This window comes from Zingiber officinale, chromosome 3A (assembly GCF_018446385.1).
Source record: "Zingiber officinale cultivar Zhangliang chromosome 3A, Zo_v1.1, whole genome shotgun sequence".
Classification (NCBI taxonomy): domain Eukaryota; kingdom Viridiplantae; phylum Streptophyta; class Magnoliopsida; order Zingiberales; family Zingiberaceae; genus Zingiber; species Zingiber officinale.
Window position 1 is genome coordinate 138,412,332 of NC_055990.1, and position 15,054 is coordinate 138,427,385.

The window sequence follows — 15,054 nt, forward strand, 5'->3', positions numbered from 1 at the left end:
GTGTTAGTCTCCCTGTGTTTAAGATAACAAATGTCCACTAATTAAGTAAGTTACTGACAACTCACTTAATTAATATCTAGCTCCAAGAGTAGTACCACTCAACTTCATCGTCATGTCGGACTAAGTCCACCTGCAGGGTTTAACATGACAATCCTTATGAGCTCCTCTTGGGGACATTCTCAACCTAGATTACTAGGACACAGTTTCCTTCTATAATCAACAACACACACTATAAGTGATATCATTTCCCAACTTATCGGGCTTATTGATTCATCGAACTAAATCTCACCCATTGATAAATTAAAGAAATAAATATCAAATATATGTGATTGTTATTGTATTAGGATTAAGAGCACACACTTCTATAATAACTGAGGTCTTTGTCCCTTTATAAAGTCAGTATAAAAGAAACGACCTCTAATGGTCCTACTCAATACACTCTTAGTGTACTAGTGTAATTATATAGTTAAGATAAACCAACACCTAATTACACTACGACCTTCCAATGGTTTGTTCCTTTCCATCATGGTCGTGAGCTACTATTTATAATTTATAAGGTACTGATAACATGATCTTCTGTGTGTGACACCACACACCATGTTATCTACAATATAAATTAATTGAACAACTACATTTATCACAAATGTAGACATTTGACCAATGTGATTCTTATTTTTAGATAAATGTTTATACCAAAAGCTAGGCTTTTAGTATACACTCTAACAACCGGGAGGTGCTCCTAGAGCCCTTGGCTTGGTGCGCCGAGAGAAGGAGGAGGAAAGGAAGGGGTCGGCAGAAACTAGGGTGAGGAAGGAGAAGTTGCCGATTAAAATTCTATCTCCCCACTTATTAATTCCGATTTATATTAAGTGGTAATTTCGGCCCAACTTGAATATAAATTTAATTGTTTCCCTTTCCTTTCAGCACGGTCCTGCTGGGTTCACTTGGTTTACTAAAGCTATCTATAAGTCATAGGGTTCGCTAGGTCTCGGGTTCAATTCCCGCGTAGGCTATTTTCGTTTCCTATTTATTTTTGCTACTTTCGCTAATCTAAAAATTCCATAAAAATATCCTAAAATTCCAGAAAAATACTAGGATATTTCTAATAATCATTTTGAGAATTTTCGAGCGTTACATGTGGAGTATCAAATTGCTTGCAAATTTTTAAGTTCAAGAGAATCTGTTGGATTCTAAATGTCATTTAAGATGAGATTTGTGATAGCACATTAAATTTTGATACACTGAGTTGGCATTGGACACCAATCAGAATTAGTAGCAATATAATCTAATGATTTAAAGGCAGATCAGTTTGTGCCATAGATAATTTGCTGATTTATGCCATCTGAATTCTTTTCTGGCTGCTGTAATTGCATGAATTTCGCAACCTGAAGTTTTTGGAGCTGTGCTGATTGTTGTTGCTGGAATCAGAGAGTTGGAATTTGGGAATGTTTAAATTGAAATCTGGAAACCAGAGAAATCAGTTGTATTTCTTATATTGGCATGATTCATGAGCACATGAATTGCAGTAATTAATTTGATTGGAATTTGATCTCGGAAGCTGCAGTTGAATACAATAATTTATCTTGCTGTGTAGTTATAGATTCCATCTGATTTAACAGTGTAATTTTGGCATGCTGAAATTGGGAATTAGAATGGAATTTCAGAACCTGTACTAGGATGTAGAGCATGAATTTCAGAATCTGGAATTATGAAAATACACTGCTAGAAACAAAGAAAAGAAGAGAAGAAAAGAACCTGTAGAATGATGTTGAACCAGGTTGCTGAGATTCTGAAATGATACTTTCAGTTCAATGGTAAATGGGATCTCATTCCAAGCTAATCTTTCTTAATGCAGGCCAATTTTCCATGAATATTGAATTCTGAAACTAAGGATCAGAAACAAGGTGAATTCAATACCATGCTTGCTGAATATAGCTGAATTTCAGATTTCTGTACAGAAATTTCATAAACCAGAGGTGTAAAGAACATACCATGAAAGGAGGAATTATAATGAATTAAGATTGGATTCCTTTAATACCATGATTGCATTGCATTCCTTCTAATGCTTGTGAGAGTTTTATGTGCTAATTCTTGTCATTGATATCTTGGAGCTCCGGTTGTACAATTATTGAGGATATTCTCTTGAAACTGAATTTTCATGGGTACAAAAGTCTGCAGAATGAGAACAAGATCAGTACATTGAAGAGTATCAAGTCATTTTATACATGTTGAGTTTCATTGTCCGAGACGACCAATGTTTTAAGTGTGGGGGAGGGAATTATTCTTCATGATTTGAGATTATTTTTGAGCTTCCAAATGCTGGAATGAAAGTGTAAGAGCTGGAAAAAACAGTGAAAACAGAAAAAAAAAAAACAGAGAAGAGGAAATGGCAAGACAAAAGAGTATCAAAGTTGGAGATTGAGTATCAAGATTCTTTGTTAGCCATCAATTTGAAGGAGAGGTTAGCTTGATGCTTTGAATTGGTAACGACAAATGGTATACAACTCTTTTCACATCAAATTGGTCAACTCATCAAGTATATTCCTCTAATACTCTTATCTTCTCATTTTCTTCATTAAATACTTTTCTTTTGCCATTTTCATTATTTTTCATTGTTCTTTTTTGCTTCCATTTCAATTCTTGTTGATAAAATCCTTTTGATTCATGTATGCTATGTTTTATGGTGGTGGAGATTTAGAAAATAAGCAAGCTTATGGTAGTGAAATGTTGTGAGTTGCATTGAGTTGAACTCCACTAATATGCATGTTTGAGTGTGAGGGCTAAAATAGGTGAATACCTTGTGAGATTGTAACTTGCTTAATTCTTCAATTGGATTGAAATCACCATACCTACTGATTATTGTTTGAATTGTATTCATGAATGTTTGTGATCTTTAAGATGATCTTAGTTAACTTCTTTTTACTATCTTCTAGGTATTGCTAAGGAATTTGTTTGGAGATGATTTTTAGTTTTCTTGACTTGAACGGGACGTCCAAGGCTAAGTGTGGGGGATTTGATAACCATGATTTTGGCTATATTATTTTGAATCATAATGCATGTTTTTATTGGTTTATTCATAGTTTAATCTCACATTAGCATCATATCTCAATATTGCATTTGATTTTGGACCTAATTGCAAATTAGTTAATTTTCATGGTATTTGATACTAATATTTGTTTATTATTTTGTAGGCGTCAAAAGGGTCATGGACCCGATCAGATCAGGCTGTATTTGGCTCAAATCAAGGGCTAATCAAGTCGATCAAGCCTCGGAGCATTATAGGCCGTTCATCCAAAATTGATCAGATCTGAGCCATCCGTTGAGCATCTGGTTTATCCAATCTAAGGAGGGGTAGATCTGGACTATTGATGAAGATCCAGAGGTTTTTAGTTCGATCTGAAGATGTCTCCACCGTTAATCGAGATCAGAGCATTCTTGGTCGTCGGATCAAATCTGAGGGAGGTTTAAAACATTGAGAAGCTACAGTGTACACCTTGGACTCGGCTCACGATTTTAGCTACAATGTTCTTCTTCTCCGCCATGACGCCGAAGTTCCCATTCCCAAATTCAGATCCGAGAGCTTGCCTTCTTCGCCGACGACGATATCCGAGCTCCGGCGTTCACTTTCTGGCGATCAGAGAGCGATCGAGGGAGGTCTCCAGTTCGCGATTGAGTTCTGTTTCATCGCCACAAACCCGATCGAGGGAGGTTCTAGATCGGTGTAATTCACCTCCACCAGAGCTTCGAGGGAGGTCTCCGGGAGCTACTGATACTCTTCCGATCTTTATTTCGCAGCAAGGCTGGGTTGATTTGGCCGGTCGATCTAGTTTTCAAATCCACAGAACTCGGCTCTGTTCTTCAGATGGTGAGTTTATTAGACGAATGTGAGCTTCGAGGGAGGTCACCAGGAGCTGTGAGCAATCTCTGATGATAGTTTGAATCTTGGTTTATTGCTTGTTGGGTGTTTAAGGGAGGTTTCCGAAACACATCTGTTTCTGGCAGATTGAAGAGGTTTTGGCTACGGTTTTGAGTTGAGGAATGTTTAGGGTTTAGCTTTAATTGTTTTTATCTTTGAATTGTATTTGACTAGCTCAGATCTTCAGATCTGATACCTTCCTTGCAATTTCATTTCTATTTGAGTTTTAGATTTTCTGTTTTCAATTTCTTGCTTTCAAACCCGGATAATTGATCTGATACTGATACTAATCTTAGAGCTGTAGGTTTTGTTTGCAACACTGACACTGATAGTTTGTAGGTTTTGTTTGCAACACTGACACTGATAGTTTGTAGGTTTTATTGACTTAGTTAGCAATCCTTTGTTCTACACATTTAATCTTTGCTATGGTGAATAAGTGTGAATGATGAATGCTTTAACTAGATATTTTTAATTTCTACTGTGAATGAGAATGTTGAAGGCTTGAATGATTTATTAATGTGAATTTGAGTATAAGGTACATTAATTGACTCATTTGATTCAATGTGGCATAAGAATCAGAATTTAGTTGATGCTCATTTGTTGAGATGTAAAAGAATTATGATTAGATGAGATTGATTTCCTTTGAGTGAATTCTTGAATTTATTAGATGAATTTAATGGAATTGTGAGTTAAATGGAAAGACTAAGTTGAATTTGTTGATGTAAAGAATTGATTGGAATTAATTCTAGAATTATCACACATTTAATAGTTACCCTCGGAAAAATACGACTTGAGACTCCATACTACACGAGTTTATTTTAGTTTATGTGAGTTTTAATTTTTATTAATTTGGAGCGCCTCGTGACATGCAAAAAGGCCGACACCAGATACAATCCGCGAAAAAAAATAGAATTTTACATATATGGATCCAATATTCCACAAAGGAATGTACATGTAATCTAGATCGAAACAAAAATATAAAATCCTAAAACTAATGCAACTCCTACTGTATTTAATATATATAATCATGCACACATAAAAATGCCCTTAACATGTCCAAGGGTCCAATGACACACAATATCTATAAGCCATAATAGTTGGAGCATGCAACCACAGAGTTAGCTCATCCTACTATTATCCTGCCTAAATTATGTATGAAATGTGCATAATTAAACTAAAAACCAAACACACAAAGACAAACCCTAGCTCCGATACTAATTGTTGGTTGTTATGCGGAATATCATACCGGTTCCCTTGTATATAAATTTTGTACAAGTCTTGAACCTTTACTTACAACCTATTGTGTTCTTTAGAAATTAAATTAGGAATCACAAATGGAACTTAACATTATTGATTCCAAATTTAACTTATTTGTTCTTGGTAGTTTAGACTTGGATCGCAAACGATGCTTAACATTATTGATCCAAATCCACCGATGTTACAAATTCAATTAAATATTAATTTCTAAAATTGGCTTCCAGGACTGCAAGACGAGGTACTAGACCTTCTTGGGTATGGGATCATCCACCATCGCCTAGTTAAAGCCTTTTAAAAAAATTTAATATTTAATTTCCTTCTAGTAACCTTAGGTTTAACCAAAAAGAATAATCGAATCACAAATTCGAAAAAACAAAAGAAACACAAAATTGAAAACATAAATTTGATTACCTTGATTCATTAGCCTCTTGTGTTTGGTATTTCAAGAACTAAATAAAAGATGAACTAATTATGATGCGAAAACTAATAACTAGTGATACCTTTTATAGCTTATAGACCTTACGATCTTCTGTTATATTTCTCTTCTTATCTCGAACGTCGTGTGGGCGACGATCTACCGAGATGAGAATCCACCCAAGCTACCTTCCTCTCCAAGCAAGATTCGGCCACCTCAATAACTCCAAGAAAGGATGAGGTTCGGCCACCACCACCAAGCTCCAAGGGATGCTAGAAACAAAGCCTCCTTTCTCTCCTTCTCCAAGCAAAATCCGACCACCACAAGAGCTCCAAGAGATGATGTGGTTCGGCCTCAAGAAGAAGAAAGGAGAAGAGGAATAGGGTTGGTCACACCAAGGAAGAAAAGAGAGGGGAATAATAGAGGATATGCTATAAGGTGAGGCACCTCTACTCTCTCTTTTATATTCCTTGGTCTTGAAAAATAAGGAAAGTTTTATAAATAAAAACTTCCTTATATTCCTTGCCATTGTTTAAGAAGGAAAATTTAATTAAAATCTCCTTATTAAACCTCTAATGGCCGGCCACCTTAATCCCTCCAAAAAAAGGAAAGTTTTAAACACAAAATTAAAACTTCCTAATTTGTTTCTGGAAATTTTTAAATAAAAATTTCTCTTTTGAAAACTCCCTTCATGGTTGGTCATAAAAGGAAACTTTTATAAATTAAAATCTCTCTATTAAAACATGTGGATGATTTTCAAAAAGGAAAGTTTTCTTTAAAATTAAAATCTTCCTCTAAATCTACAAATAAGGAAAGTTATTAAATCTTTTCTTAATCTTTTGTAGAAACTATAATAGGAAAGATTTAATTTTAAAACTCTCTTTTAAATCATGAAGATGGTTACAAAAAAGGAAAGTTTTATCAAAAATTAAAATATTCCTTTTAACTACAAATAAGGAAAGATATCAAGCTTTTCTCTTAATCTTTTGTAGAAAGCTATAAAAGGAAAGATTTAAATTTTAAACTCTCTTTTAAAACCATGGCTTCCACATAAGAAAAATTTTAAAAAATAAAATCCCTTTTATTTTATTTTGGCCAGCCACCTAAGCTTGGGTTCAAGCTAGGGCCGACCACTCAATGGGACCAACTCACCTTGGTTTGGCCGGCCCTAGCTTGGGCTCCAAGCTAGGCTTGGTCTCCAAGCTAGGCTTGGTCAGCCAACTTAAGGTGGGTAAGAAGGTGGGTATGAGTGGGTATAATACTTTATAAATAAGAGGCTATGACAGGGACCGAGACGAGGAATTGGTTTTGGTCTCCTGATGATCTTGAGCTTCCCATGTTCGCCCCGAACATACAACTCGAGTTCATCAATAATAACTCATGCCACTAAAGAGTTATTATTAAACTACCACACCAATTCCATATTACTATATGAACTCCTACTTATCATGAGTGTGTTAGTCTCCCTGTGTTTAAGATATATAATGTCCACTAATTAAATGAGTTACTGACAACTCACTTAATTAATATCTAGCTCCAAGAGTTACCACTCAACCTTATCGTCATGTCGGACTAAGTCCACCTGCAGGGTTTACATGACCATCCTTATGAGCTCCTCTTACGGGCATCATCAACCTAGATTACTAGGACACAGTTTCCTTCTATAATCAACAACATACACTATAAATAATATCATTTTCCAACTTATCAGACCTCTTGATTTATCGAACTAAATCTCACCCATTGATAAGTCAAAGAAATAAATATTAGATATATGTGTTTGCTATTATATCATGATCAAGAGCACACACTTCCATAATAACAAAGGTCTTGTTCTTTTATTTAGTCAATATAAAAAGAACTTACCTTAAATGGTCCTGCTCAATACACTCAGAGTGTACTAGTGTAATTTTATAGTTAAGATAAACTAATACCAAATTGCACTACGACTATTCCAATGGTTTGTTCCTTTCCATCTTAGTCGTGAGCTACTGCTTATAATTTATAAAGAATTGATAACATGATCTTCTATGTGTGACACCACACACCATGTTATCTACAATATAAATTAATTGAACAACTACACTTAGCATATAAATGTAGACATTTGACCAATGTAATTCTTTATTTCAAAATAAAATGTTTACAAAAGACTAGCCTTTTAGTATACACTCTAAGGACCCAGTGGGCAAAGATAAGGAATATGTTCCTACAACTATAACAAAAACTCTTGTGGCATTGCCTACTCGTAGGTCCACTTCACCTTTTGTTAATGTTCTACTATTTCTTAGCCCCTGCACATTAGTACAAATGTGAAATGCACACCCAATATCTAATACCCATGAAAAAGAAATAGATAGGTTGACTTCTAACATTTATACCTGAGGAAAAAGTCTCTCTTCTCTTCCGTTTCACTTCCTCTAGGTACAACTTGTAGTTCCGCTTCCAATGTCTGTTTTCACCACAGTGGAAGCAGGTTCCTTCCTTAGCTACCCCGCCTTTAGGTTTCAGTGCATGAGTCTTGCCTTTGCCTTTAGCTTGGGTCTTACCCTTACCTTTAGGCTTCCACTTGCCTTTGCCATTTGGCACCATCAAAATGGTACTAGGCTTTTCCTTCTTAAAGTCTTATTCAGCAGTTCTCAACATGCTCAACATCTCAAGCAGTGATTTGTCAATTTCATTCATGTTATAGTTCATGAAAAATTAATTGTAGCTCTTGGACAATGATTGTAGAATAAGGTCAGTGGCAAATTCTTGTTCTAGTGGGAATCTTAACTTTTGTAGATTCTCCACATACCCAATCATTTTGAGCATATAAGGCCCTACAGGACTTCCTTCTTGCATTATGCATTGAAATAGAGCCTTAGAGATCTCAAATCTCTCATGCCTTACTTGTCCTTGATATAGTTGTCTAAGATGTTCAATCATATCATAAGCATCAATGTTCTCATGTTGCTTATGAAGCTCAGAGTTAATGGTAGCGAGCATAAGGCATGATACATCTAATGCATCGTCTTGATACTTCTTATAAGCATCCTTATCATCTCTAGTGGTAATAGTGGGGGGGGGGGGGGGGGTACTTCAAGAATGGACTGATCTAGGACGTATAGTTTCCTTTCTTGTTTGAGAACTATTCTCAAGTTCCAGTACTAGTCCAGGAAATTAGCTCCATTGAGCTTGCCCTTATTAAGGACAGATTGCAGAAAGAGCGTGTTCATCGTACTAGACAACATGGTGATCTACAATGTCGAAATAGATATCATATTTAGATAATTTAATTTGACCTTTAATTAAATAATTCTCCCACTGAATTCTAAAGCTTGGTAGGAGCAAGTCACTACTAGCTCTAAACCTAGGAGCAAAGACATTCAAGTGGGACAAGATTCATATTATACCTCATCTTGAGTTAGCTTTGACTAATAGCCCAAGACTTGTATAACTTAAGTAGGCAACATGTACCAATTGGACAAGATCCATATTATACCTTTTCTTGAGTTAGCTTTAGCTAATCGCACAGGATTTGTATAACTTAGGTAGACAATGTTTACCAATTACATCTTATGTAACTCTTATATCATTAGGTGAACAAGACTATTTGTTCATTTGCTCACCTTATGAAATCCATTATAACACATCTTGAGTTAGCTTTAGCTAATCGCCCAAGACTAGTATAATTGAATTACATCGTATGAGTTATACCTCTAAGTTCTCAATCCAATTGAGGTAACTTAGTTAAGTCACACCCAAAGTCTAATAGTCAAACATCACTATTGTCCTGTCGCATTTTACCAAGATAAAATGAGTCACTTTGCTTTGGCAAACTTGACTACAAATGATTGAGGTAGTAAGGAGTACCGAATTTTGGTAGACATATTTAAAAGAGACCTAATTATGATTAAACTACACTTGCATCACATACAATCATAGCATATCATGACATACATCACATATATGCATAAATAAAATGTGACATGGTTGTGGCCCCATTTTCTATGATCCTCTTAAGCCAATGAGAAGATCGTAAGGTTAGCCTAGGTCAAAGCATCTTCTCCAAATGCTTCCTCGGTCCTCGTGTGTTGTTGCCCTCCTCCCCTTTTCACTGTCATCCAGTGGACTTGTCCTTCTCTAATCTGTACATTACAAAATCTAAGGAAAACTCGAGTTACATTCGAGTGTAGTCTAAATTAACAATAAAAATGAAAGAGGAGAGGCACGACACGCAGGCCATATTATGAACTACAACACACACATCCAATCATATCAGAGTTTAAGGGCCATAATACACCATGTCGTATAACATTCACAATCTATTATGATAAAAAATTTATTATGATTTAAACAACTAATTATGATCCGCAATGCCATGATGGTCTCGCTAAAAACCTCTTGGCCGAAACTTTCTATTAATCATGTAAATCATAATAAACATGTCATGCAATTTCTATATCACATATGAAATTCTACTATAACTTAGTATATGCCTTCGTAAGTGGCTCTAATACCACTATAAGGAACTAGGATGCTAAACACGTGAAAGTGCAGTGGAAAACATCTAGTTCCTATGCAGAAGATCTATGCGAAAGGAAATCATATACTAAGTTTCTACATGAAAAAGGAGTTATACCTTTGTTGTGTGCCCTTCGCAATCTCGACAACAACGTTTCTTTAGATGTAGATTTTAGCGCGATCAAGTGGTCGCGTCTTTATGGTATCCACACTGTTAGGACCCTTGCGACCAGCTAGAGGGGGGTGAATATCTCCCACACAAATTAAACAAAAATATCTTCCTCAAACTTATAACTTAATATAACACTTGCATAAACAAAATAAGAAATAAACTGAAAAGAAAGAGGCACAACGAATTACTTGGTTACAATCGGGGAGGTTATTAATCCAAGATGAAAAAGCGCACTAACAAAATCTCCTCTGGGAGGAGAAGCCTCTTATAGCTTTCAAAGCTCACAAACCAAAGCTAAACTCTAACAAACTCAAGCACAAGTGTTGCTTCAAACTATTCTGCGTTATTGTGAAGCTTTGGGGGCAAGGTTGCTTATATAGCCTTCCTCGGGGAGCCTAGAAGGGTTCCAAGCACCTGGAGGGGGATAAAATTTTATCCCCTTTGCAACGGATCACGATCAAACGTGATCTGGATAAACTTCGATTCCGAATGCTCGAAAGGGTTTCGGGTGCCCGGACTGAGTCTGGGCGCCTGGACCAGGAAAGTCAACTAAGTTGACTTTTTCAGTCTAGGCCTTCTGCTATGGTTTCGTTCACCTCGGTTCGGGTCTTCCGCTCCGGTTCCTCTTGCTTGGGTGATCTTACCCATCCGAAATAGGGCTCACCCAAACCTAACTTTCGGCCTTCTCGAACAAGCTTCCGCTCCTGGATTCTCATCCCTCGGAAACGTCACGTGCCTCTTTCTCATCCTTCGATGTACTCTTCCGCAACACCTTGTCCCTCGGACGCACCGAGCCCATCGGCTCTCTCCCGTGCCATCCTTCTCGCAAGCTGTGTCTTTTGCTCGACCCCCTATGCTCCTAAGTTCCTGTACACTTAGACACAAGGTTAAACACAACAGGACTTAACCTAACTTGTTTTCCCACATCAAAATAACCTTGGGGTACCAACACACATGAACAAGCCTCATTTGTCTCACAAACTCACAAAGTGGAGAATAAAACAACCAAAGATTTTGCTAGCAACCCTTCTTTGAAGTTTTGGCCAAGTGAAGAGAGGAGGAGGAAGAAGTGAAAGAACTCATCATAAATGAATCCAAAAAATCACTTTTTATAGATTCATGAAATTGCCTCATCCAAACTAGTGTGGAGACCCGGCAAAATGAGCGGAATTTATGGGTTAGAGTAGCCTGGCCTTCTCATGGATGATGAAGATTGTATCTTGGAACATTAGGGGCTTCCATAAGCCCCTAAAACATTGGGGTCATTCACCTTCTCAAGTAAAAGGCAATTCATATTATAGCACTCATTGAAACTAAGCTTAATGAGTACTCCTTAGATGTTATCATGTGAAGAAAATTCTTAGGTATGGGGATGACAAATAATTTCATTTATTCTAATAGAGGTCGTATTTTGCTTTTATGGGATATGCACAGGGTCAATTTGGATGTTCTCGACACATCAGATCAATATATACATTACCGTGTTCGTTGTTCTATTACGGTTTGGTCTTCTTTGGTGACATTTATATATGGATTTCATTCTATCATGACAAGGAGACCCCTATGGACTTCTCTTACCCTCCTTGGAGAAATGATTGTGGAACCTTGGCTCATTATGGGAGATTATAACTCACCATTGGCAATTCAAGACAAAGAAGGTGGAGAACCGGTTTCTAATTATGAGATACATGATTTGGAGTGCTTTGTTGACACTTGTGGTTTGGTTGATCTTCATTCTATTGGGTGTCATTTGACATGGACAAATGGATAGGTTTCTTGCAAGCTAGATCGTGCTATGGTGAATTCACAATGGCTTGTTGCAGACTATGAAAGTTATGTGGAATTTACGCCCCCAGGTTGTCTATCGGACCACTCTTGTACCATAGTTTCAACTTTTGCAAGAGAGAGAGGTTCTAATAGGCCCTTCAAATTTTATAATATGTGTGCATGCATTGCATGATGGATTCAAAGATTTGGTGGCAAATACATGGGAGGCACCCGTATATGGCAATGCACAATTTACTCTCAAGATAAAACTTACACGGTTGAAAGGTAAACTAAGGTAACTTGATAAGCTTCACTTTCAACATATCAAAGAGAAAGCATCAAGAGCAAATTCAGAGTTAGAGGTTGTTCAAAGAACCCTTTTTGATGGTGGTGAGCCCCCAAGTGACTATGGCATAATAAGAAAGAAGGCAATTATGCTAGCGAAGGTGGAAAGACTCTTCTATCAACAACGTGCCAAGAGTATTTACCTCAAGAATAGTGATAGATGCACCAAATTTTATCATGACTTGGTGAAGTGAAATAACAAAAAAAATGCTCAAACAATCCAGGGAATAAACAACTAGTTTGGATGAAGTCGCTGTGGAATTTGTGGAATATTTCCAAAGCCTATTGGGTGAAGCCCGTCAAAGCTCTCCAATTGATGTTTCTTCCTTGCATGGGACTAAATTATCTCAAGCCCAAGCATCATCCCTCAAAGCTGCAATCACGGAGGAAGAAATCAAGAAGACTCTATTTAGTATAGGCACCGATAAAGCTCCTGGTCTGGATGGTTACAATGCAAAATTCTTCATGGCGGCTTGGGACAACATAGGGGCTGATTTCATTGAGGTGATAAGGGAATTCTTCACTAATGGTCAGCTCCTAAAACAATGGAATCACACCTTGATAGCCCTCATCCCTAAATCTGATCATGCTCCAAAAGTTATGGATTTTAGGCCCATCTCATGTTGTACGATTTTCTACAAGGTTATCTCCAAACTATTGGTGGCAAGAATAGAAAATGTTATGGATATATTGTTGGATCCGGCTCAAGTGGTTTTCATCAAAGGTCGGTCCATAGGTGACAATATTCATTTAGCTCAAGAATTATTGAGGTAGTATGCTCGTAAGCGGGTTTCTCTAAGGTGTATGATCAAAGTTGATTTGCGCAAGGCTTTTGATACGGTTGATTGGAGTTTTCTTATGTCCGTACTTGTTGGTTTTGATTTTCCCCAACAATTTTATAGATGGATAATGGAATGTATAACCACGGTCTCTTACTCCGTTAGTCTAAATGGTGGATTGCATGGTTTCTTTAGTGCAAGAAGAGGCTTGAGACAAGGTGATCCTCGCTCTCCTTTGTTATTTGGCCTATGCTTAGAAGTTTTCTCACATTCTATGAAAGTTGTTTCAAGGTTAAGTGCTTTTCATTATCATCTAAAATGTAAATAAGTGGAACTCACATATAGCATATGTCGATGACCTCTTGTTGTTTGCAAGAGCCGATGCTTCTACTCTTAACCTTATTATGGATTGTCTAAAGGTTTTTGGTGATAAAGCGGGCCTTCGAGCAAATCTGTTGAAATCCAACTTATATATGGCCAGGGTTAGTAAACAACTATGGGAGGAGCTACTACACATAACCGGTTTTCAACAAGGCACATTTCCCTTCCGATATCTTGGCATTCCTTTTGCAACGGAGAAATTGAGGATTGCAAATTATGGGGCACTTCTTGACTCCATAAGGAAGAAGGTTGTATCTTGGCTGAAACACACACTTTCCCATGCCGAAAGGTTAGAACTTGTGCGATCGATACTTCAAGGAGTGGAATGTTTTTGGTTGTCTATCCTTCCAATACCAAGTGGTGTTATTGACAAGATTTATGGCATCTCTCATTCCTTTGTATGGTCAACAAAACATCCACCAATCTCATGGGCTTCTATATGTCTACCCAAAGAAGAAGAAGGATATGGTTTATGTGATTTGCAAACATGGAATATGTCTCTCTTATGTCGGATTCTATGGAATATTCAAAATCGAAGTGAGTATCTTTGGGTTCGATGGGTTCATCATCACTATCTCCGAAATATGGACTTTTGGCAATGGAGGAGTAAGCCTTCGGACTTCCCCCTTATTAAACGCTTACTTTTTATCCGTGATGAACTTGTACAGCGAACTACCTCATTAGCGCCGCAAACATGAAAATGATAGAGTGGTTTGCGGGGGAAAATAAAGGGTCGGCTTTGGCATATGAGTTTTTCCGTCCAAAAGCAGCTAAAGTGGATTGGTTTTCGGTGATATGGAAGCCATATATTTTGCCCAAGCATAGGTTTACATCTTGGTTACTTGCTCATGGAAGACTAAGAATGGCGGACACCATCTCTTATGAGTCCAACAAATTATGTACGTTGTGTCACCAACAAGGTGAATCCAATAATCATATTTTCTTTGATCGTGAGATTGTCAAGCCTCTACTTGATAAAGTCAAGACATGGATGGGTATCACTTTTGACATCACCAATATGACCTCCTTTCTCGATACATTTCGACAACATTACAAAGGTAAAGGGCGGCAAATGAAAGCAAGACATCTTGCCTGATCTTCCATGATTTATCTCGTATGGAACACACGTAACATGAGTCGATTTGAGAATGTTGTTCCTTGCTTTGAGAAGATATTTCACAAAGTCTAAGTTCATGTTTGGCGCTTTGTAGATATCAAGTAATTCTTTTGTAATGTGTGGTAACGCTTTGTGATATGCTCGAGTATTATATAAAGTCCAAGTCATGTTTGGTACTTTGTAGACACTAGTGAGGTCTTGATGTGTGATGTTATGTATGGAGTTTGTTTAATGGTGTCATACAAAGTCATAAACCTCTTATGCACTTTGTAGACATCATATGACTGTATTTTGTTCTTTTTGGGAGTAAAATACATTTACCTTCCCCAAAAAATGAAATTACCTCATGCCTTAATGTCAGTTGCCTTAATTGACATTAATATTTATCTTCATCCAATG

The 15,054-nt window shown here is 37.0% G+C and overlaps 1 protein-coding gene across 1 annotated transcript; it reads left to right on the plus strand.

Moving 5' to 3' along the window:
- Nucleotides 1–11,857: 11,857 nt before the first annotated feature.
- On the plus strand, nucleotides 11,858–14,634 carry LOC122050697. The gene is made up of 5 exons (XM_042611583.1): nucleotides 11,858–11,935; nucleotides 12,038–12,122; nucleotides 12,238–12,328; nucleotides 12,660–13,102; nucleotides 14,207–14,634. The coding sequence occupies exons 1-5, from the start codon at nucleotides 11,858–11,860 to the stop codon at nucleotides 14,632–14,634; spliced, it is 1,125 nt and encodes a 374-aa protein (XP_042467517.1).
- The last annotated feature ends 420 nt before the right edge of the window (nucleotides 14,635–15,054 follow it).